The sequence below is a fragment of the Eretmochelys imbricata genome, chromosome 8, assembly GCF_965152235.1.
Source record: "Eretmochelys imbricata isolate rEreImb1 chromosome 8, rEreImb1.hap1, whole genome shotgun sequence".
In the NCBI taxonomy this organism is placed as follows: Eukaryota; Metazoa; Chordata; order Testudines; family Cheloniidae; genus Eretmochelys; species Eretmochelys imbricata.
Window position 1 is genome coordinate 105,627,890 of NC_135579.1, and position 21,249 is coordinate 105,649,138.

Here is a 21,249-nt window from a genome sequence, read left to right on the forward strand (position 1 = left end):
TGAGGCCTGCACTGGAAATGCGTGCTGGCCGCTGGATCCCAGCCTGGTGGCCCGAAGCGGGCTCAGGCTCGGTCTGTGACCTCCAGCCATGGCACTTGAGACCACAGAGCTTCCTCAGACTTGCAGGCGGAGCTCCAGGGAGGCGGAGGGGAAATCTCACTCTAGTGCCGTCTCTCCCCACTGCAGCCCGGAGGGGGCGGAGGCAGGCAGCCATGACAGTCTCCTACACGCTGAAGGTGGCCAATGCCCAGTTCGGAGGCTTCTCCAAGCTGCTCTTCAGGTGGAAGGGGAGCATCTACAAACTGCTGTACAAGGAGTTCATTGTCTTTGTCATGCTGTACACAATGCTGAGCATCACTTACCGGTGAGTCTGTGGAACAGCGTCCCCACATGGGATGTTGACACTCCAGGGACAGAACCCAGGACCTATGGCAGCCCTCTGCCACCTGGGATAAAGGACTGATTTCATGAGCTGGTAGCAGTAGTAGGCTGTTCCCTTCTCATGCAGCAGCCAGTCTGTTTCACTCGCATGCGGACTTGCTGGAAACACCTGTGTCCTTTACCCACTTGCTGTTGCTGCTTCTCTTTTATTAACCCTGTTTCTGCCGATGGACAGTGCCTGCCGTTAGAGTATCCATCCATTTGACTGGAAAACATCAGGAAATGCTAGTCTGAGGGAAAACCTGCCACTGGAGAGATCCCGCAGGCCCCCATCAGTGAAAGATCCCTGGCTTGGCACATGACAGCTGGAGTGGAAACTCCTGAAGAAATATACCACAGCGAGCCATCCATCGCAGGCTGGGGGGTGGGGTCACTTGGGGAGGGAGAGAGCAGGGAGGAGCTGGTGCTCCTGTGACGGGCCAGTGAGAGGAAGGGGAGTCTGAAGATGAGCACAGAGCGGAGTTGGAGGTTCCAGGCAATAACGCACACCAGGTTAAGCACCTGATCCCGGCTCTTTGTGTCCCTGCAGGCGGCTGCTGACTGAAGAGCAGAAGCGTGTCTATGTGAAAGTGGCTCAGTACTGCAACCGCTCCACGGACCTCATCCCCATGTCCTTTGTCCTGGGTAAAGTGCCCCCTACTTTGTTTTCCATCCTTAATGGCCAGTTAAGGCTGGAGCGAATGGATCAGATGGGCCAGGGCATGAATCTTGGAAGGGATCCCTTATTCTTTGGCTCCAGGCCCCAGAAACACACGGGCAGTTAGCCAGTTCCAATTAAGGTGACAACAGTTATTTTCACCCCAGGATCTTAAAGCACCTGCCACAGGAGGGTTAGCACTATCATCCCCATTATATTACAGATGAGCAAACAGAGCCCCCAGCAGGTGAAAATGACTTGCCCGAAGTCACACAGCATATCAGAGGCAGACCCAGGGATAGAACTCAGGCATCCTGTCTCCCACTTGACCACACTTCCTCCCAATACTGTCCATTCGGCCTCTCTATTCCCCCTGCAGAATTCTCCTTCCCTCTGCTAAGCTGTTATGTAGCACTGCTGTTCTGCCCCAGAGGTGGCTGCATTTCAGCAACCCCTGTGGATAAGTGCAGCACATTTAGGATCCTTAGGGGAAGAGAAGTCCTGCAAAAACGTGAGCAACTGTTGTATGTGTGAGCAGAGGGCACGGACAGAAGGGAGGGGTGGGAGGGGGCACCAAGCATGAATGGGGAGACATGGAAAACGGAGCGAGGGATTAATGATTAGACATTTACCGGCTAAAACAAGCCCTCACCCAGCCAAAGCTTCCCATGCTGGGAAAAGCTGGTGGGAATGCAGTGGCGCCCATGAACACCTCTCCCCACCCTGCTGTGCCTTGGGAACGGGATTATCTCTGACAGATGACTGGGGCATTATTTAGTGGCACCCTGCCCATCCCATGTGCCAGAGAAATGAGGAACTTCTTTGCTCCTTTCTGAGAGGTGACTCCTGCAGTAGCTAACCTGCTGAGCTCGGGTGGCTGCCTGCCCGCGGGCTGCCCCCCGGTGCCCAGGCCTGACATTCACAAGAACTAGAGATTCACCCCGTTCAGAGAGCTGGCTGGCACAAGGCGTGGGCGCCACTGAACAGGGTGAATTTCACCCTGTCTGAGCATCCCTGAAAGGCCTCAGCTGATGGATCTACCAGCTGTTCCCTCGGGGATTCTGGTCTTTTCACTGCTCTTTACAAAATCTCCTCGATCGAATTCAGCCAGAGTCTGGCTAAATGCTGGAGCTGTTCATTCAAGCCCAGCTGTAGGTTATCAGATGTCAGTCCTGATCCTTCCGCTGTTGCCAGGGGAAATGAGTCAAAGGAAAAGCACAATGTCCCTCCAAACAGCTCAGCTACTCTTTATCTCTCCTGCCACAGAGAAATCCGTCTCCCACAGAAACCAGACAAACATGGTGACCAGGTGTCTTCCCACTTCTGTCTCTTTTCTAGCCACAAACCGCTCGGAGACCATCTTCTGGTTACACACCTTGTGCAAGTTATTTACAGCGTTCTCCCCACCAACCGTACAAACTTGTGCAGCTCTGTACTTACAGCTGCATGCAATCCTTAGCGCTCACAGCCATGGAGGGGGAGACAGAAGGTTTCTGAGAGGCAGAGGGCTCTGGCTCTGAAAGTGGGTAGGTGGGTGGGTCAGTCATGTCGCTTCTCTCTGCTCTAGTCTACCCCCTGCTCTTCCTTCCTGTGCCTTTTCTACTTTCTGGGCTCATGGGCTAATTAGCCTTGTCATGATCTCCTGCCCATCCCCAGTTAGGCCCAGCTTTGCCCCTCAGATTTCCTCCAGAGCGATGCAGTTGGTGGTCCAGTGATCAGAGTGCTGATACAGTTGTCACAGGCGGAAACTGGCCGAGGGGAAAATCTGTCTCTTCTTTATGGTGTGTAGAAAGGGTGGAAAGCGTTCGTTGCCCTGCCCCCAAAACACCAGCGTTGTTTCTGCGCTGGGGATATGAGCTATGGGAGGTCTGCTTTGCCCTGGCTTTGGTGTGGAACTTTTGGTTCTCACATGAAGGATGGGAATAGTGATTCTTTAACCAAGAGAGTTTTCGCCCTGCTGTTGCTCAGGCTTGGCTTAGATTTGGATTCAAAGGGCTGATGTTAACAAGCAGGCTAACACCTTTCACCTAATGCATCGGGGAAGTCTTCTAGTGTGAAGGGCTCATACACGCTGAATGGATCATGTTAAAGCCAGTGGAGGAGGGTAGGTTTTCACTCAACCATTTTAGTGGATGTTGAAGGCAATGGGCCAGATTTTCAAAGGGATTTAGAGAGGGACCAATTGGGATTTTCAGAAGCACCTGTCAGTCTCTCTAGGTGCCTAGATCCCTTTGGAAATGGGGCCCCATAAGCCTTGTCTGCACTTGTCTTTTAAAACATGCCCGTTAGCACACGTGAGCTCCCACACGCTCAAATCCCATCTAGACAAGGCAACACAGCCACGGCCCACACTGCAGCTCTGCCGGCCCCTCACACTCAGCCCAGCCCGCAAGTCACCAGACACCATCCCTAGTTAATGACCCCACTTGCTCCTACCTCTCTCCTTGCTGGGTCTCCGATGCTCGGCCTCCCCAGCTAGTAACCGTGCCCCTGTGGGCTATCTCCCTGGGCAGGTTTTTACGTCACGCTGATCGTGAACAGGTGGTGGGCCCAGTACACCAGCATCCCGCTGCCTGACCAGCTGATGTGCGTCATCTCCAGCACCGTCCACGGGAAGGATGAAAAGGGGAGGATCCTGCGGCGCTCGCTCATCCGTTACGCCAACTTGTCCTCCGTGCTCATCCTGCGCTCTGTCAGCACCAGGGTGCTCAAGAGGTTTCCAACCATGGACCATTTGGTAGATGCAGGTGAGCTCGTCTCAGGGCCGGGGCAGAGCACTGATGCGTTGGTTAATTTCCAGGCTACGGCCAGCAGCTCTCTGCCTAAGGAGCAGCAAGGGCTGGAGTTAAGGTCCAGTGTCCAGGGAAAGCCTAGCTTGGCAGGGTGTGTTTTCTTGCCTGGATGATTTCCTGTCCCCCTTCCATCCCGAGGGACCCATTTCTCCCTATGCCTTGCTCAGTGGTGGCCTTGGAGACTCCTCCTCCCTCCACTGAATGTAGACTCTAGGGGTGGGAGCCTTCCTCTGGAATCTGTGACCCTGGAGTGACTCCCTCCTGGGCAACCAGGAGGCCAGGTTAGCAGTGAAACCACATTGAGTTCATCACCAGTTACTGAGGCAGAGGGATGGAACTGGTTCCAGGGGCTCCCATGGCTGTCTGAGTCACAGAAAGGGGGCTGGACAGCTCGGGGAGGGGGGGCGGGAGGCAGAGCTCAGATCCAGCCACTGGGTAGTCACTGGGAGTTGCTACCAGCTGATGGCTGCCTGGTGGTCTGTGTGAAATGAGCTTTGGTCTCAATCCGGTTCCGAAGACAGGGGTGCCCATCACAAAACCCACCCCACCCAACCAACTCCCTTGCTGGCAGCATCAGCAGAGAGATCAAGGACTGAGCGGGTCATGGAGACTGACCTCCCTGCCCCTGGAGAGGGCACCCCCCATCTCAAGATGGGGCACATTGATGGAGCAGTGTGTGGGGAGCTTGCCCTGCTGCTGCCCGCACCGTATCTGTTCTGAGGATGGAGGGCTGCTGCAGCCAGGCCAGACAATCTGGTCCTTTTCACCAGTGCTGGATTCATGGACCCTGAATATCTGCCCTCCTGCTGTCTCCCACGCTACAGGCTTCATGACACAGGAAGAGCGCAAGAAGTTTGAGAGCCTCCACTCAGACTTTAACAAGTACTGGATCCCCTGCGTGTGGTTCACCAACCTGGCTGCCCAGGCGAGGCGAGATGGGCGGGTCAGGGACGACGTGGCCCTCCGCTTACTCATAGACGTAAGTTTGCAGGGACTGGAAGGTCAAGGGATGGGGCGGGGGTGTGTGAAGCAGGGGGCTTGTTGCTGGGATCTGGGGAGGAGGAGTGTCAGCTGCTGGTGGGGGGGAGCCTGTCCAAGCTGCTGTCACCCAGGTGATGACCCCCTTTCCCCTCTCTGCGTAGGAACTGAATCTGTACCGTGCCAAATGCAGCATGCTGTTCCATTACGACTGGATCAGCATCCCACTGGTCTACACACAGGTCAGTGAGCGCCCGGCCTTCAGCTCACCCTCCATTTCCAACCCTCCAATGGGATCAGGAGATGGGAACCACACGGCCCACGGAAACTGAACCCTCCATCCCAATCACAGCAAGGGAATCAGCTCCTTTCCCTAACACCCTTCACATGTAAGCCACTCCTTCAGGCTACTTCTACAGGGTAGAGATTACCTGCTACATATAGCATCTTCAGAGAGTTTATGGGGCCCTGGGGGCTGACCCATGGTGCGGTAGATCCTTGTCTTCCTAGACACAACTTGAATTTCTCTATCGCTTTTCATCCCAGAGCACTTGGCGCTTCACCCACCACTACACTGCATCCACCTCTGGGGTGGGGCGCAGCAGCTGTTTAACAGCACACAGCAACATTGGACAAGGAGGGGTTCAAACAGGGAAGGGAAAAGGATCCAGTTTCCTAATGAAACTGTAGGAAGAGTGTAAAGTGGCAGCATGGAATCACCCAAGTTGGAATTTGGCCAGGATACCAATTTACACAGCACGCTACTCTTGTGAGATGTGCCCCAGACTCTTTAACGCTCACCAGTGCCGGGATCTCAGTGTTACTCTCATCTATCTCCATCTGTCAAACTGTATCTAGTCTCATTTTTCAAAGCAGTAGTTCCCCCTTTGGGATTCTCCATTTGCATTGGGACTAGCCAGTGGCTTCTCCCCACCCCGCTCTGGCTAACGGAGAGCCTCTGTTGCAGGTAGTCACAATCGCTGTCTATTCCTTCTTCGCCTTCTGTGTGATCGGGCGGCAGTTTCTGGAGCCCCTGGACCCAGAGCAGGATCAGGACCGGGATCTGGATCTCTACGTCCCTCTGACCACCCTCCTGCAGTTCTTCTTCTATGCTGGCTGGCTGAAGGTGAGCACAGTCCTGGCGCAGGACCCTGCCGGGCACCAGCTTGGTGGGAGATCTGACCTTGCCCCCGGTTGTCAGACTCCCCTGCAGCCCCTGTCCCCTCTGTGAACGTGACGTAGGGTCCTGGGGGATGTCAGGGGAATCGAGGAGGAGCCTTTCACCTCTAGGTCACTGTGACACTCCCCAGGGGCACCCACTGTCTGCCCTTAGCATGAACCAGCTTTGTCTGTCTCTGCTGTGGTTCAGCTCCCTGAAACCAACAGCCTCTGGCCCCGCAAGCCCGTACTTCTGGGTCTCTGCAGACTCGCCCTTTCTGTGCAGGCCAGTGCGAGGTGTACACAGAGCCACCCCCAAGTCCTCACGGCGCTCCGTGCAGTGCCTGTCCCTGGACGCTCCTAGGCACCAGGTTCGCTGTCCCGGAAAGAGAACAGTGCGCACGTCACCTTGGTGAATCCAGCCGAGGCGTCGCACTTCACTTGCCACCACAGTGCTACGAGTTATTTCTAATACAAATACATTTATTGGCAAAGAGCCAAGGCCCAAAGAGCCAAATGAGTCATGCGCAAGAATATTAGCAGCAGAATGGTCACACGGACAACAGCAGGATAACAGGCGTAGCAGAGACAAAACTTAATTTTAATGGCTCAAACCCTTGTCTAAAGTAGTTTCTCATCTACAGCAGTGTTTCCCAGAGTGACCAGGTCAGATTTTCAGTAAATAAACATAATGATTAAAATTGCATCAATATATATGCCTTTCACAGCGAAATGAATGACCAGCATGCTCCTGGCTTTCGCTGGAGACCTTACAAAGCCCCATCGTTTAGGGATAAATCCTACAAAAGCAATTTGTTACGCGCAGCAAGTTTTTCAGGCCTGTTAGGAGGTGCTGACACAGAGCTGTGAACCCTTTGCCAACTGGCGCCCATGGGCTTGTGTCTCACAGTCACTGGTGTGGATGTATCCCAGGTGAGTGAGTCTTTCCCATCAGATGGACTCAGTGAGAGATGAATTGGGATTTTGGTTCAATACCTAGTGGGACAAGTGTCCCACTCAAAAATTAATTCTCTCAGACTGGCCCCCTCTTGTGGACCCTTTTAGCAATGACAAAATGGGCCACTGGGACTGACCTCCACTCTCTGCCCTAGAAGGGGTCTCTCCAGCTCAGGGCAGATGTGCCTCAGCATCAGGGAAGATTACAGCACCGCTTCCCATCTGTACCTCTTCTGCGGGCAAGCAGAGGCCTCCGGGGCTGCAAAGCCCTGCTTAAGGGGCTCCTTTTCGGTAAAGCCTTTAAGTGAAAATCCACCGCCGAAATGAGAGAAGAGAAAAGATGAGAAAGCAAGTGCACATGGCTCCGAGACTGGCCCTTCAGCTGGGCTTGCACTGTGTGCGTTCAAATGCATCGTCCACATCATCATCCATTTCCACTGTGGTCTCCTTGGGAAAGGGACCGGGTAGGTGCACACTCCACGGTCCCTAATGCATCAGTGGCACTCAGATAAGAAGTGGTCACCATAGCAACAGCTGTCAGTGCAGCGTGTTTCACGAGCATCAAAGAACCCTGAGCCTGGTGTCTGAGTGCGTGTACCTCATGGGGTGTTCTGCCTTCATTCTCCAGGTAGCAGAACAGATCATTAACCCATTTGGAGAGGACGACGATGACTTTGAAACTAACAAGCTGATCGACAGGAACTTGCAGGTGCGTCCCATCCCTCCGAAGAGCACATGGTGTAGAGACAGGTGTGCCGGTAGCACATCTTCAATGCCTCGGGGGCTGCTCCATCAGACTGGAATAATCAGGGCTGCACAGAGATGCTACAGGCCGGGATTAGGGGCAGGACAGGGAGCCTTTTGCCGCCAAGTCACAGATTAAAATCCAGCCCTTGTATAGGCGTTCCTAGAGCCAGTGAACTGGGGCTTTCAGCAGGCAGATGTCCACATCACAAAACTGACCATCACAAGTGATCCTCATTGGCATTGCAGTGGAGAAGACCCAGAATGAATGGGCTGTATCTGAACTTCAACTTCGGGGTCTCTCCAGAACAGGGGTGAAGCTCAGCCCCAGGGGATGGTGCCCGGGTGACAGGGAGAAGCTAGCACTGCTAACGGTGGGTGGCAGACATCAGCCTCTGGGATTAATTAGGCTGGCACCATGCACCAGGCATAAAAAATCCACAGGAGAAATGGAAACAAATAAAGGAGAAAAGCTAGGGAAGTGTGAAGCTGGAGGATTGTTCCGTCACAGAATGCTTCTCCCGGGTGCCCAGTTCTGCACCTAATGCCTTTGGCTGGAGAGGGTACAGGGTGAATCATAGAATCATAGACTCATAGAATATCAGGGTTGGAAGGGACCTCAGGAGGTCATCTGGTCCAACCCCTGCTCAAAGCAGGACCGATCCCCGGTTAAATCATCCCAGCCAGGGCTTTGTCAAGCCTGACCTTAAAAACTTCTAGGGAAGGAGATTCCACCACCTCCTTAGGTAACGCATTTCAGTGTTTCACCACCCTCATAGTGAAAAAGGTTTTCCTAATATCCAACCTAAATCTCCCCCACTGCAACCTGAGACCATTACTCCTTGCTCTGTCATCTGCTACCACTGAGAACAGTCTAGAGCCATCCTCTTTGGAACCCCCTTTCAGGTAGTTGAAAGCAGCTATCAAATCCCCCCTCATTCTTCTCTTCTGAAGACTAAACATCCCCAGTTCCCTCAGCCTCTCCTCATAAGTCATGTGTTCCAGTCCCCTAATCATTTTGGTTGCCCTTCCCTGGACTCCTTCCAAATTTTCCACATCCTTCTTGTAGTGTGGGACCCAAAACTGGACACAGTACTCCAGATGAGGCCTCACCAATGTCGAATAGAGGGGAATGATTACGTCCCTCGATCTGCTGGCAATGCCCCTACTTATACATCCCAAAATGCCATTGGCCTTCTTGGCAACAAGGGCACACTGTTGACTCATATCCAGCTTCTCGTCCACTGTAACCCCTAGGTCTTTTTCTGCAGAACTGCTGCCGAGCCATTCGGTCCCTAGTCTGTAGCGGTGCATTGGATTCTTCCGTCCTAAGTGCAGGACTCTGCACTTGTCCTTGTTGAACCTCATCAGATTTCTTTTGGCCCAATCCTCCAATTTGTCTAGGGCCCTCTGTATCCTATCCCTGCCCTCCAGTGTATCTACCACTCCTCCCAGTTTAGTGTCATCTGCAAACTTGCTGAGGGTGCAATCCACACCATCCTCCAGATCATTTATGAAGATATTGAACAAAACCGGCCCCAGGACCGACCCCTGGGGCACGCCACTTGATACCGGCTGCCAACTAGACATGGATCCATTGATCACTACCCATTGAGCCCGACAATCTAGCCAGCTTTCTATCCACCTTATAGTCCATTCATCCAGCCCATACTTCTTTAACTTGCTGGCAAGAATACTGTGGGAGACCGTGTCAAAAGCTTTGCTAAAGTCAAGGAACAACACGTCCATTGCTTTCCCTTCATCCACAGAGCCAGTTATCTCATCATAGAAGGCAATTAGATTAGTCAGGCATGACTTGCCCTTGGTGAATCCATGCTGATTGTTCCTGTTCACTTTCCTCTCCTCTAAGTGCTTCAGAATTGATTCTTTGAGGACCTGCTCCATGATTTTTCCAGGGACTGAGGTGAGGCTGACTGGCCTGTAGTTCCCAGGATCCTCCTTATTCCCTTTTTTAAAGATGGGCACTACATTAGCCTTTTTCCAGGCATCTGGGACCTCCCCCGATTGCCATGAGTTTTCAAAGATAATGGCCAATGGCTCTGCAATCACATCCGCCAACTCCTTTAGCACTCTCGGATGCAATACATCCGGCCCCATGGACTTGTGCTCGTCCAGCTTTTCTAAATAGTCCCGAACCACTTCTTTCTCCACAGAGGGCTGGTCACCTCCTCCCCATGCTGTGCTGCCCAGTGCAGTAGTCTGGGAGCTGACCTTGTTTGTGAAGACAGAAGCAAAAAAAGCATTGAGTACATTAGCTTTTTCCACATCCTCTGTCACTAGGTTGCCTCCCTTATTCAGTAAGGGGCCCACACTTTCCTTGACTTTCTTCTTGTTGTTAACATACCTGAAGAAACCCTTCTTGTTACTCTTAACATCTCTTGCTAGCTGCAACTCCGGGTGTGATTTGGCCTTCCTGATTTCACTCCTGCAAGCCCGAGCAATATTTTTATACTCATCCCTGGTCATTTGTCCAATCTTCCACTTCTTGTAAGCTTCTTTTTTGTATTTAAGAGCAGCAAGGATTTCACTGTTAAGCCAAGCTGGTCGCCTGCCATATTTACTATTCTTTCTACACATCGGGATGGTTTGTCCCTGTAACCTCAATAAGGATTCTTTAAAATACAGCCAGCTCTCCTGGACTCCTTTCCCCCTCATGTTATTCTCCCAGGGGATTTTGCCCATCAGTTCCCTGAGAGAGTCAAAGTCTGCTTTTCTGAAGTCCAGGGTCTGTATTCTGCTGCTCTCCTTTCTTCCTTGTGTTAGGATCCTGAACTCGACCATTTCATGGTCACTGCCTCCCAGGTTCCCATCCACTTTTGCTTCCCCTACTAATTCTTCCCAGTTTGTGAGCAGCAGGTCAAGAAGAGCTCTGCCCCTAGTTGGTTCCTCCAGCACTTGCACCAGGAAATTGTCCCCTACATTTTCCAAAAACTTCCTGGATTGCCTGTGCACCGCTGTATTGCTCTTCCAGCAGATATCAGGGTGATTTAAGTCTCCCATGAGAACCAGGGCCTGCGATCTAGTAACTTCTGTGAGTTGCCGGAAGAAAGCCTCATCCACCTCATCCCCCTGGTCTGGTGGTCTATAGTAGACTCCCACCACGACATCATTCTTGTTGCTCACACTTCTAAACTTAATCCAGAGACTCTCAGGTTTTTCTGCAGTTTCATACTTGAGCTCTGAGCAGTCATACTGCTCTCTTACATACAGTGCAACTCCCCCACCTTTCCTGCCCTGCCTGTCCTTCCTGAACAGTTTATATCCATCCATGACAGTACTCCAGTCATGTGAGTTACCCCACCAAGTCTCTGTTATTCCAATCACATCATAATTCCTTGACTGTGCCAGGACTTCCAGTTCTCCCTGCTTGTTTCCCAGGCTTCATGCATTTGTATATAGGCACTTGAGGTAACCTGCTGATCGCCCCTCTTTCTCAGTATGAGGCAGGAGCCCTCCCCTCTCATGCACTCCTGCTCATGCCTCCTCCCGGTATCCCACTTCCCCACTTACCTCAGGGCTTTGGTCTCCTTCCCCCGGTGAACCTAGTTAAAAGCCCTCCTCACTAGGTTAGCCAGCCTGCTTGTGAAGATGCTCTTCCCTCTCTTCGTTAGGTGGAGCCCGTCTCTGCCTAGCACTCCTCCTTCTTGGAACACCATCCCATGGTCAAAGAATCCAAAGCCTTCTCTCCGACACCACCTGCGTAGCCATTCGTTGACTTCCACGATTCGACGGTCTCTACCCGGGCCTTTTCCTTCCACGGGGAGGATGGACAAGAACATCACTTGCACCTCAAACTCCTTTATCCTTCTTCCCAGAGCCACGTAGTCCGCAGTGATCCGCTCAAGGTCATTCTTGGCAGTATCATTGGAGCCCACGTGGAGAAGCAGGAAGGGGTAGCGATCCGAGGGGTTGATGAGTCTCGGCAGTCTCTATGTCACATCGTGAATCCTAGCTCCTGGCAAGCAGCAGACTTCTCGGTTTTCCCGGTCGGGGTGGCAGATAGATGACTCAGTCCCCCTGAGGAGAGAGTCCCTGACCACCACCACCCGCCTCCTTCTCCTGGGAGTGGTGGTTGTGGAACCCCCAACCCTAGGACAGTGCATCCCATGCCTTCCAATCGGCGGAGTCTCCTTCTGCTCCCTTCTCTCAGACGTATCATCTGATCCACTCTCCACATTATTACCTGTGGCGAGAACATGAAAACGGTTACTTTCCTGTATCTGCCCTGCTGATACATGGACATTCCCCTTTTTTCTTCTGGAGGTCACATGATGCCAAATTTCTTCACCATCCTTCTGTCCCCGATGTGCAGCCTGCTCAATCTTCAGAACCTTGTGCCCGTAAAAGCCTATCCTGACATCTGTCCAGGAAATCTTCAGTTTCTCTTATGCAACGCAGGGTCGATACCTGTTGCTCCAGACCTTGAACCTTCTCTTCCAGTATGGAGACCAGCTTGCACTTTGTACAGACAAAGTCGCATCTGTCCTGTGGAAGAAAGACAAACATAGCACATCCAGTGCAGGTCACAACAACTGAACACCCCCCATCCATATTACCTTCCTTCTACGAGCTTCCTCAGGAGTTGTAGTAATTACTCTGAGAATCCGCCAAGGGCTCTCTCCCCAGGCGAACTCCCAGGCAAACTCCTTTTGTTCGCTGCTCAGCTGGTTCACAACTGACTGGCTTTTTATGCAGTCAGGCCCACTAAAGGCTCACCTGGAACAAAGCACACCCAGTTCCCACCCTTTTCAAACAACCAATCAAGCACACAGCACACAGTCACGCTGTCCTCACAATAAACACTCAGATACTCACCAACACAGCCCCCTTAATGCAGCCCTTCGCGTACCTCCTCTCATGCAGCCTCCAGGTCTGACTCTCCCTCAGGCAACGTCCTCGCTGGAGTGAGAGGGAGTTTTGCCTTCGATGCATGAAACGTGTGTCAGGGTCACCCTCGTGGCCCGCCTTCGCTCAAAACACCCCCGCGTGGGCACTGCTAACAGACTTAGACAATAGTCCCAAAGGACATGTAAAATGGAAGGTCTCTGCCCCTCCTGAGCTCCCCTTCTGCCTGCTCTCTGAGTGCTGACCTCCCTCCACCCTCCCCGCCCCCCCGACTTCCTCCTGGGATGCCCAACTTCTTCCTGAGCTGCTGATCCTCAGGGCTCCCTCCCTGGAGTCTTTCCCCCAGGCCAGATCCTTCTTTCCTATCCCTCTCCGGGCCACCTGCCTAGGGTTTGGCCCACTCCCAGACCAGCCACAGCTACCCTCTTCCCTCAGGGCCAGTCACAGAGGACCATCCCCCTCCTATAGCTCTTCTTCCCTGCTGAGCTCCCCCAGCCCTTTCTGGAAATCAGCCCATGCGTCCTCAGTTGGCTCTGATAACTGAATTGAAACACCTGATGCCAGAGCATCAGATCAGCGGATCCCCCACAGGCAGGACTGAGCCCCACTCCCCTTAAAGACCCAACCAGCTTGTGGCATGCTGTGTTCCTCCTTTTGAAGCTGAGCCTGCCCTTTGCCGCCCTTAGGTGTCACTGCTCTCCGTGGATGACATGTACCAGAACCTGCCTCCAACAGGGAAGGACAAATACTGGAATGAATCCACAGCTCAGCCGCCTTACACCATCGCCACGGCCGCAGAGACCTTGAAGCCCTCCTTCCTGGGCTCCACCTTCGATATGCGGTAAGGTCAGCGGGCTCATTTGGAATGAGAACAGCAGCTTTCCTGAAGCAGCAGCTACGGCCAAGAGCCTCTGGGATTGCTCCAAAGGGCGGTTTGGACCTGAAACCCCACTCTAAAAAGGGCTGCACGGGCTCCCCTTTCTTGCCTCTCAGTCACGCCAGATCAGATTTACTCAGTTTACAAGTAGGAAGGTGATTTTTCTAATAACTGCCTGTGTCACAAACTGGTCCTGGAATCTAAGAGACAAGCTGTGGGGTGGGGAGTTCTAGCTTGTGCCTCATCCATTTATAAAGATCTGCAGGTCAAATTCTGCCCTTAGTTACACCTAAGTGAACCCCGTTGTCTTCAGGGGTAATTGAGGGCAGAACATGAAGACAACTGGGTGCACTAGGGTAAGTGAGGGAAGACTCTGGCCTGAATAATCTGAATTACTTACTAAGATGCATGACCTGGGAAGAACCCAGTCTGCAGTGAGATTGCAGGGCTGGCAGTCAGGGGAAAACATCTCTTACTTTACCAAGCAAATTTGGTGCAGAATCATATGGCTCTGCACTTGGAGCGTGTCTCACTCTTGATGATGCACAAGCCAGAAGAGACTCCAGCTCCCTCGGCGTTGAGCTAACAGGAGTAAAAACCATCTCTTAGGCAGCAGCTCTGGCTCCAGGTTGTACAGAAGCAGCTCTGTGAAGGAGATGGGGCTATTTTGAGTAACAATTTTTCTTACACTAACCCCATTAAATTGTGTTCGGGAACTTTGGCTTGGGAGGCGAGGGACCCACAGCAGCCCTCGCTCCAGGTGCCAAACCCAAGCTCAAATATTAAAGCCAGGAATGCTGATGCACTGGCCACGTTTTAGTCAGGGACGCGTCCTTTCAGCCCCCTTGCTGAGGCAAAGCTCCCAGGAGCGTCCAGGGCAGCTTGGCTGAAGGTCTGTGCTGGGTGGGACCTTGTTGTCCCAGGAGCCTGTCCCATGCACGTTGCATGCTTTAGCCAGCAGCTTGTCCCCAGAGCACTCTCTGACGCTGATCTGAAGGCTTTCAGATCAACAGGAACCTTTCCCCTGCCTTCTAGCAGCTCTGACTCAGAGCCTGTGCCCTAATCCCACACTCCTTCCCCAGGATGAGCGACGACCCAGAGCAGAGCCAGCCAGTGGAGCCCTCACCCAGCCTGCCCCGCATGCACACGCCCTTGCTCAACCGCTTCCTGACCGCGGCCGCCTCCCCCGCTGTCAGCCTGAAGAATTTCGGGAGGAGCAACCGGGCCCACCACCACCTTTTGCGCCTGAGGGGCGAGGGCAGCTTCCCCTCCCCCAACCCCCGCCACAGCGAGGACCCTGAATCGGTGGGCCGCATTGATGAGGAAGAGACGGAAGATGAGGCCAGCGAGCCCCCCACACCCGGCACCCGCCTCAAGGTACCCAGCCAGCTGGAAGCCTCACGGGGGCCGCAGAGGGAGAACCCCCAGATCCAAGTGAGGCAGCCCTCCAACGAGAGCATCGACATCGACCAGTCAGCTGCCTAGAGGCAGCGAGCTCAGTGTGCCTTGTCACTCCACTCTCGGTGCGAGCTGTGTCCCCGGTGTCTGCCCTCTAGGCCTGGCAGCTCGTGACAGCACCACCAGCTACGGGCCTGATCCAAAACCCACTGAAATAAAGGGAAAGACTCCCCCTGGTTCAGTGGGCATTGGAGCAGGCCCATAGGGCCGGAAGCCAGACTGTAGTGATCAACTCAAATGCTGCAAAGGGTTCAATGAAGATCGTGCTCTACACAAAGCCCCGTCGCCATTTCCCTGTCACACCCCTCCGGTTGCCATGGCCCAACTGTTGGATTCAGTGGGTGACAAAGAACCAAACTGAGGGACACAGGAGAAATATTCATACAGGAAACTTAAAATGCTGTGAGACGCCTCCTGTGAGGGTAAATAAACCTCTCCCTAGCCTCAGCCGTGTGATTCTTTATTGCTGACGTCAGTCGTTTTCAACAAGACAAATGCAGGGACATCGAACATGTGTGGAACATGGGGAGTGGTGGGGTTAAAATAAGACACGCAAGAGGGATTCTCGTCTGAATTATTCAGTCTTTCAGCTGGAGCCGTCTTTTGACTGAGACAGACCCGTATTGTGGCTCCCTCACACCTGCCTAGGCAGTTGTTAGGTCAGAGAGGTTACGGCCAGAAGGGACGACTATCTAGCATGAGTACCCACACACTAACCTAACGACCCAAATATTACAGCCCACAGATCGTCTTACATTGTATTTTTGAAAAAACTTTTTAAACTGGTTTAAGCAATTTGATGTTTTTGTAAGGGGATGACGTAGTGATCAGAACAAGTTCCATGAAAATAACACAGTGATCACGGATGAGAAATCAAGCCTTCAAAGTTTGGAAATGCAAAGTTCAGGATGAAAACTCCCCCCGCCCCAGCTTAAAATGAGCTATTTTTATAGCATCACAAATGCAATTAATACAGTATGGAATACCCACCCCCACAACCACATATCACTACACAGGTGATATGGCATACTCTTCAAATGGGATTTTGTAACATCTCAATGAAATCTACAAAAACAAGCCAAGTCTGAAGAAAACTGGTTCATTCGTTTACAAGCTATGAACATTTAAAGGTAACAAGGTAAAATATTTCCATTTGGTTTGTCGTAGTTTAGAGCATTTCAGGGCCGCTGTCTCTTTTCCCAGGCTTTGTGTAAATGTACAGGGCTACTTCAAGGCTTCATTATTAATAAACTAGCATCCCCTACAGTTTGCAACAGGGTACACACATTGTGTGACTTTTGGAAACTGCATAGGTAGTGTGCCCCCTACAGGCTGCTGCTGCAGTAGCAACACCAGCCTGGTCTCATTCCAAATTTCCAAGCCCCAGCAAGTTTGGGGACATGTTTAATAATTTTATTAAGATGAGATGTTAAAACAAAAAAAACGGTACAGAGTTTAAGCGTAGAAGTTTCTGGTTATCAGGGAATAACGTACAGATTATCAAGGGGTGCGAAGTTTGGTTTAGGATCAGGTGGCGTAAGGAATACATAAACTGCAATATCCCCGATTGGGGGTAAAAGGCTAACGGGTCAAAGTACAGACATTGAGATATGAGGGTATGTTGTTCATATAATGGCTATAAAACCAGCCCACATGTTGGATCTGAGATGGACTGTCTCTCCTGTACACCCTCCCATCTCAGTAAAAGAAGAGACCAGTTAATCAAGTGCCGACTTCACATTAATTCAGAGATTGCAAGGCCAGAAGGGACCATTGTGATCCTCTAGCACAGCAGTTCTCGAACTGTGGGTCAGGACCCCAAAGTAGGTTGCAACCCCATTGTAATGGGGTCAAAAGGTCTGGCACTAGACTTGCTGGGACCCAGGGCTGAAGCCAAAGCCCAAAGACTTCAGCCCTGGGTGACAGGGCTTGGGTTTTGGCTTTGGCTCAGGCTTCGGTCCCTGCTCCTGGGGTATTGTCAGAAGGGGGTCACAATGCAGTGAAGTTTGAGAACCCCTGATCTAGTATGACCTCCTGTATAACAGGACAGAGAACTGTCCCCAAAATAATTCCTCTACCAGACCTTTTAGAGAAACAGCCATTAGTGATGGGGAATCTACCACAACTCTTGCTAAATTGTTCCAATGGTTTATTACTGTCACCGTCAAATATGTACACCTGATTTCCAGTCTGAATTTGTCTAGCTTCAGCTTCCAGCCATTGGACCATGATAGACCTTTCTCTGCTAGATTGAAAAGCCCATTAATATTTGTTCCCCATGGAGAAAGGCTGTAATCAAGTCACTGCTTAACCTTCTCTGTTAGGCTGAATAGATTGAACTCTTTGGGTCTATCGCTAGAAGGCAGGTCTTCTAACCCTTTAAGCATGCCCATGTCTCTTCTCTGAACCCCCTCCAATCTATCAGCATCATTCTTGAATTGTGGGCCCCTGAACTGCACACAGGATTCCCCCAGCGACTGCACCAGTGCCAAATAGAGAAAATAACAAACCTCTGCTCCTATTCAAGATTCCCATTTACACATTTCAGGATCACATTAGCTCTTTTGGCCACAGCATCACACTGGGCGTTCATGATCAGCTGAATATCCACAACTGTCAAATAGAAAAGGAGTACTTGTGGCACCTTAGAGACTAACAAATTTATTTGAGCATAAGCTTTCGTGAGCTACAGCTCACTTCATCGGATGTATCTCTAAGGTGCCACAAGTACTCCTTTTCTTTTTGCAAATACAGACTAACACGGCTGTTACTCTGAAAACTGTCAAATAGTTTCCAGAGCCACTTCTTCCCAGCAGTCCCCCCACTCTGTCTCTATGGTTGACAATCAAATGGGCTGTATGTGTGTGGAGCCCTCTCCAGCATGTTTCAGACAGGGAAATAAGCAGAGGAATGAAGTGAATTGCTGTGGGAGTATTGTGGCCACATGAATTATGCATAATCCCAGTCAGCAAGAGCCCTGGATTCTATTTCCTACTTCACTACTGAATTACTGTCATCTTAAACAAATCTCTGCCTCGGTTTCCCCATCTGTGCAACAGGGAATATCCCATGAACGTTCTGACCCACTTGCACTCGTACAGAAAAGAGACGAGGTACTTGCGATGACATTTTTCCAGGATGCCTTTTATTACCGTAAGACCACCTCTGGCGTTTCTTTGGTGGAGGGCAGGGGATTCATGCAATGTAGTGAAGAATGCTTGTGTAAACTGTATAGCAAACCTCCAGGCCAAATTCAGGTCTGGTGTAGGCAGGCACCTGTCCCACTAACTTCACAGGAGAGGCATCTAGTTACCTCAATGGTAAACTTGATCCTCCATTGCCTGCCAAGTCTCAGACAGCTGCAGCTAAGGGAAACATGGCAGAACATGGTGTAGTACCAGAGTTTAGACACACCAAAACCATCTGCACCTCTTATTCTCGCACATAGCAGACAGGTTTCAGAGTAGCAGCCGTGTTAGTCTGTATTCACAAAAAGAAAAGGACGACTTGTGGCACCTTAGAGACTAACCAATTTATCTGAGCATAAGCTTTTGTGAGCTGGAAAGCTTATGCTCCAATAAACTGGTTAGTCTCTAAGGTGCCCAAGTCCTCCTTTTCTTATAGCAGACAGTGGTAGGCTGGGCACGGAGGACATTGGCTGGGGGTTACGGGAGGCACAGCCACTTCTTTCGCGCATGCTCTAAAGCCAGAACCCCTTTTCCTTCCACAGGGCAGGATTTGGTTCTTGTGCACCGGAAAGGACTCGAGAGAAATAAGTTGTATAACCACCATTTTATACCGTATTGAAAAGCAAGGTCTTAAGCACATACACAAACATTTTTGGTTTAAAAATATACGTGGTTTAAGCCTGGGGTATATATTTGCACCTATTCCCAAGAAAAATCTGAGTAGAGGGAATTAGTAGTTCTCTGCTTTTGAAACTATTCAACATTTGAAAGGGAAAATAATGTAACCTAGGGCTTGTCCACACAGGGAAGCCACTGAAAAACAAGCTGGGGTGTGAATTTAAGGGCAAAAGCTTTTCCAGGCTATTTCCCCATGTAGACAAGCCCTAATTTCTTGAGTGTATTCAAGTGGTTACTCAACTCTTCTCTGCCACTATTTCAGACTGGATTTGAGGACACACTTCACAGCCCGTAGAGGGAACTGCCAGCAATCTGTGCATCCTCTCTGTTAGAACGGCTCAGCCATGCTTGTGACAGTCTGCTCCCTCCTGATTAACAGTATTTCTTTCATTTTGTGGATGGCCAAGCTACATTTGTAATCGTGACCTGCAAGGTTTAGCAAACATTAAGGACCTAAGTGCTGCATGCTATGGGGTGCTCCCAGGGCTAACAGGTTTGTACAAAGACCAAGAGTGTTGTTACAGTCTATAAGTAAAATATAAGAAAGTGATGCCAGCAATGGTTTATACAGCCATTTTCACATGCAGTTATTCCATCTGTGTACATACGTTACGGTAACTAGCTGCACAACCAACACAGGGGAGTTATATGAAGATCTGCTATGTCCAGTATCGCACTGAGGTATAAAGGCAGAACACCTCCTTGAGATGAATAAAGCCAAAGCACATCTTAGAGCTATTTCAGGTTATCTGCAAGCAGGAAAACAATACAAGCAGGGCTACACTGATTTAGTAGCTTCTCTTTAGTCGCAGGGGCTAAAGGCATCAAAAAACAACCAAGAAACAGCAGCTTGTATTCTGTAAAATCTGGCACATGGGCTAAATAAAAGATATTTAACACCAGTTGTGTGCCTTTGCCACTGCCCCCTGGTGGATGGAATATATCACCACCAAGGTGGTGGTCACCTTGCTAGGAAACAAGAGCAAGAGCCAAGAAACAAGAAGAAAGGAACAGACTTGCATAGCACGAAACACTTGTTGGGGGTACTTCTAGTTACACATCAAAGAAGTCTGCACCTTTCTTAGGTTCAAACACTGAACTGCATTTCCGGCCTGATAACCTACAGGAGACTTAAGACACGCATGCCCAAGCAGAAGACTTGTTTAGTTTGATGCAGAGGAGAATCTTGGGTCACATTATGTTCTTTTCTTCAGCTGAAATGACCTTATTAGGGAATGAAAACCAATATGCAGGGGTGCATCTTTTCACAATGGAGAAGTGACACCGGGGCCTGCCGAGGATCTGTACTGGGACCAGTGCTGTTCAACATACTGACAAGTGATCTGACAAAGGGGGTGAACTCCGAGGTGGCAAAATTTGAAGACAATACAAAATTACTCAAGACAGTTACATTGAAAGCTGACTGCAAAGAATTACAAAGCAGTCTCGCTAAACTTGGAGACTGGATAACAAAATGGCAGATGGAATTCAATGTGGTAAGTGCAAAGTAATGCACACTGGAAAACATCTCAAGTATACATTAAAACGGTGTGGCCTAAATTAGCTGTTACCACTCAAGAAAGAGATCATATGTGAATATCCACAAGTCATACTGTACATTTCTCTGAAAACATCCACACAACGTGCAGCGGCAGTGGAAAAAGCTAACTATGTTAGGAACCACTAGGAAAGGGACAGATAAAACAGAAAATACTATAATGCCATTATATAAATCCATGGTACGCCCAAGCCTTGGATACTTTGTGCAGTTCTGATATCCGCATCTCAGAAAAGATATATTGGAATTGAAACAGGTACAGAGAAGGGCAACACAAGTGGGGTAGGAACAGTTTCAATACAAGGAGAGATTAAAGGCTGGACCTGTTAAGTTTAGAAAAGAGGCAGCTAAGGAAGGATACGATAGAGGTCTATAAAATCATTTTCTCTATGCCATTCATGAATAGGGGTGTGTTATTTACCTCTTCACATAACACAAGAACCAAGGGTCACCCAATGAAATGTATAGGCAGCACACACAAAATAGTACTTCACACAACACAGTCAAGCTTGCGGAACTCACTGCTGGGGATATTGTGAAGGCCAACAGTATAATCAGATTAAAAAAAAAAATTAAGTAAGTTCTCAGAGGATAGGTCCCTCATTGGCTACTAGCCATGAGGTCAGGGATGCCACCCTATGCTCTGGGTTGCCCCTAAGCCTCCAACTGCCTGAAATGGGACTGGATGACGGGAGGGTCACTTGAAATGCCTGTTCCATTCATTCCCTCTGAAGCATCTGGCACCAGCCACTGTCAGAAGACAGAACACTGGGCTAGATGAACCACTGGCCTGACCCAGTACAAAATTATTTTCCAACGTACAAATGGCTGTTCACCCATGTTCAGGGTCTGGCACCTCAGCTGTGCAATCAACAGCAACCTCCTCTCCACTGGATGGTAGGTGGACAGAAAGGGAA

General features: G+C 50.5%; 1 protein-coding gene across 1 annotated transcript; it reads left to right on the forward strand.

Moving 5' to 3' along the window:
- Positions 1–212: 212 nt before the first annotated feature.
- On the forward strand, positions 213–14,935 carry BEST4 (bestrophin 4). The gene is made up of 9 exons (XM_077824772.1): positions 213–364; positions 971–1,065; positions 3,592–3,825; positions 4,695–4,849; positions 5,013–5,090; positions 5,816–5,974; positions 7,592–7,672; positions 13,260–13,414; positions 14,533–14,935. The coding sequence occupies exons 1-9, from the start codon at positions 213–215 to the stop codon at positions 14,933–14,935; spliced, it is 1,512 nt and encodes a 503-aa protein (XP_077680898.1).
- Positions 14,936–21,249: the final 6,314 nt, after the last annotated feature.

Coding starts and splice junctions, on each gene's coding strand:
- BEST4 (XM_077824772.1), top strand. CDS start 213: ATGACAGTCTCCTACACGCTGAAGGTGGCCAATGCCCAGTTCGGAGGC. Junction 5,975..7,591: donor TCTATGCTGGCTGGCTGAAG/GTGAGCACAGTC, acceptor TTCATTCTCCAG/GTAGCAGAACAGATCATTAA. Junction 13,415..14,532: donor GGCTCCACCTTCGATATGCG/GTAAGGTCAGCG, acceptor CTCCTTCCCCAG/GATGAGCGACGACCCAGAGC.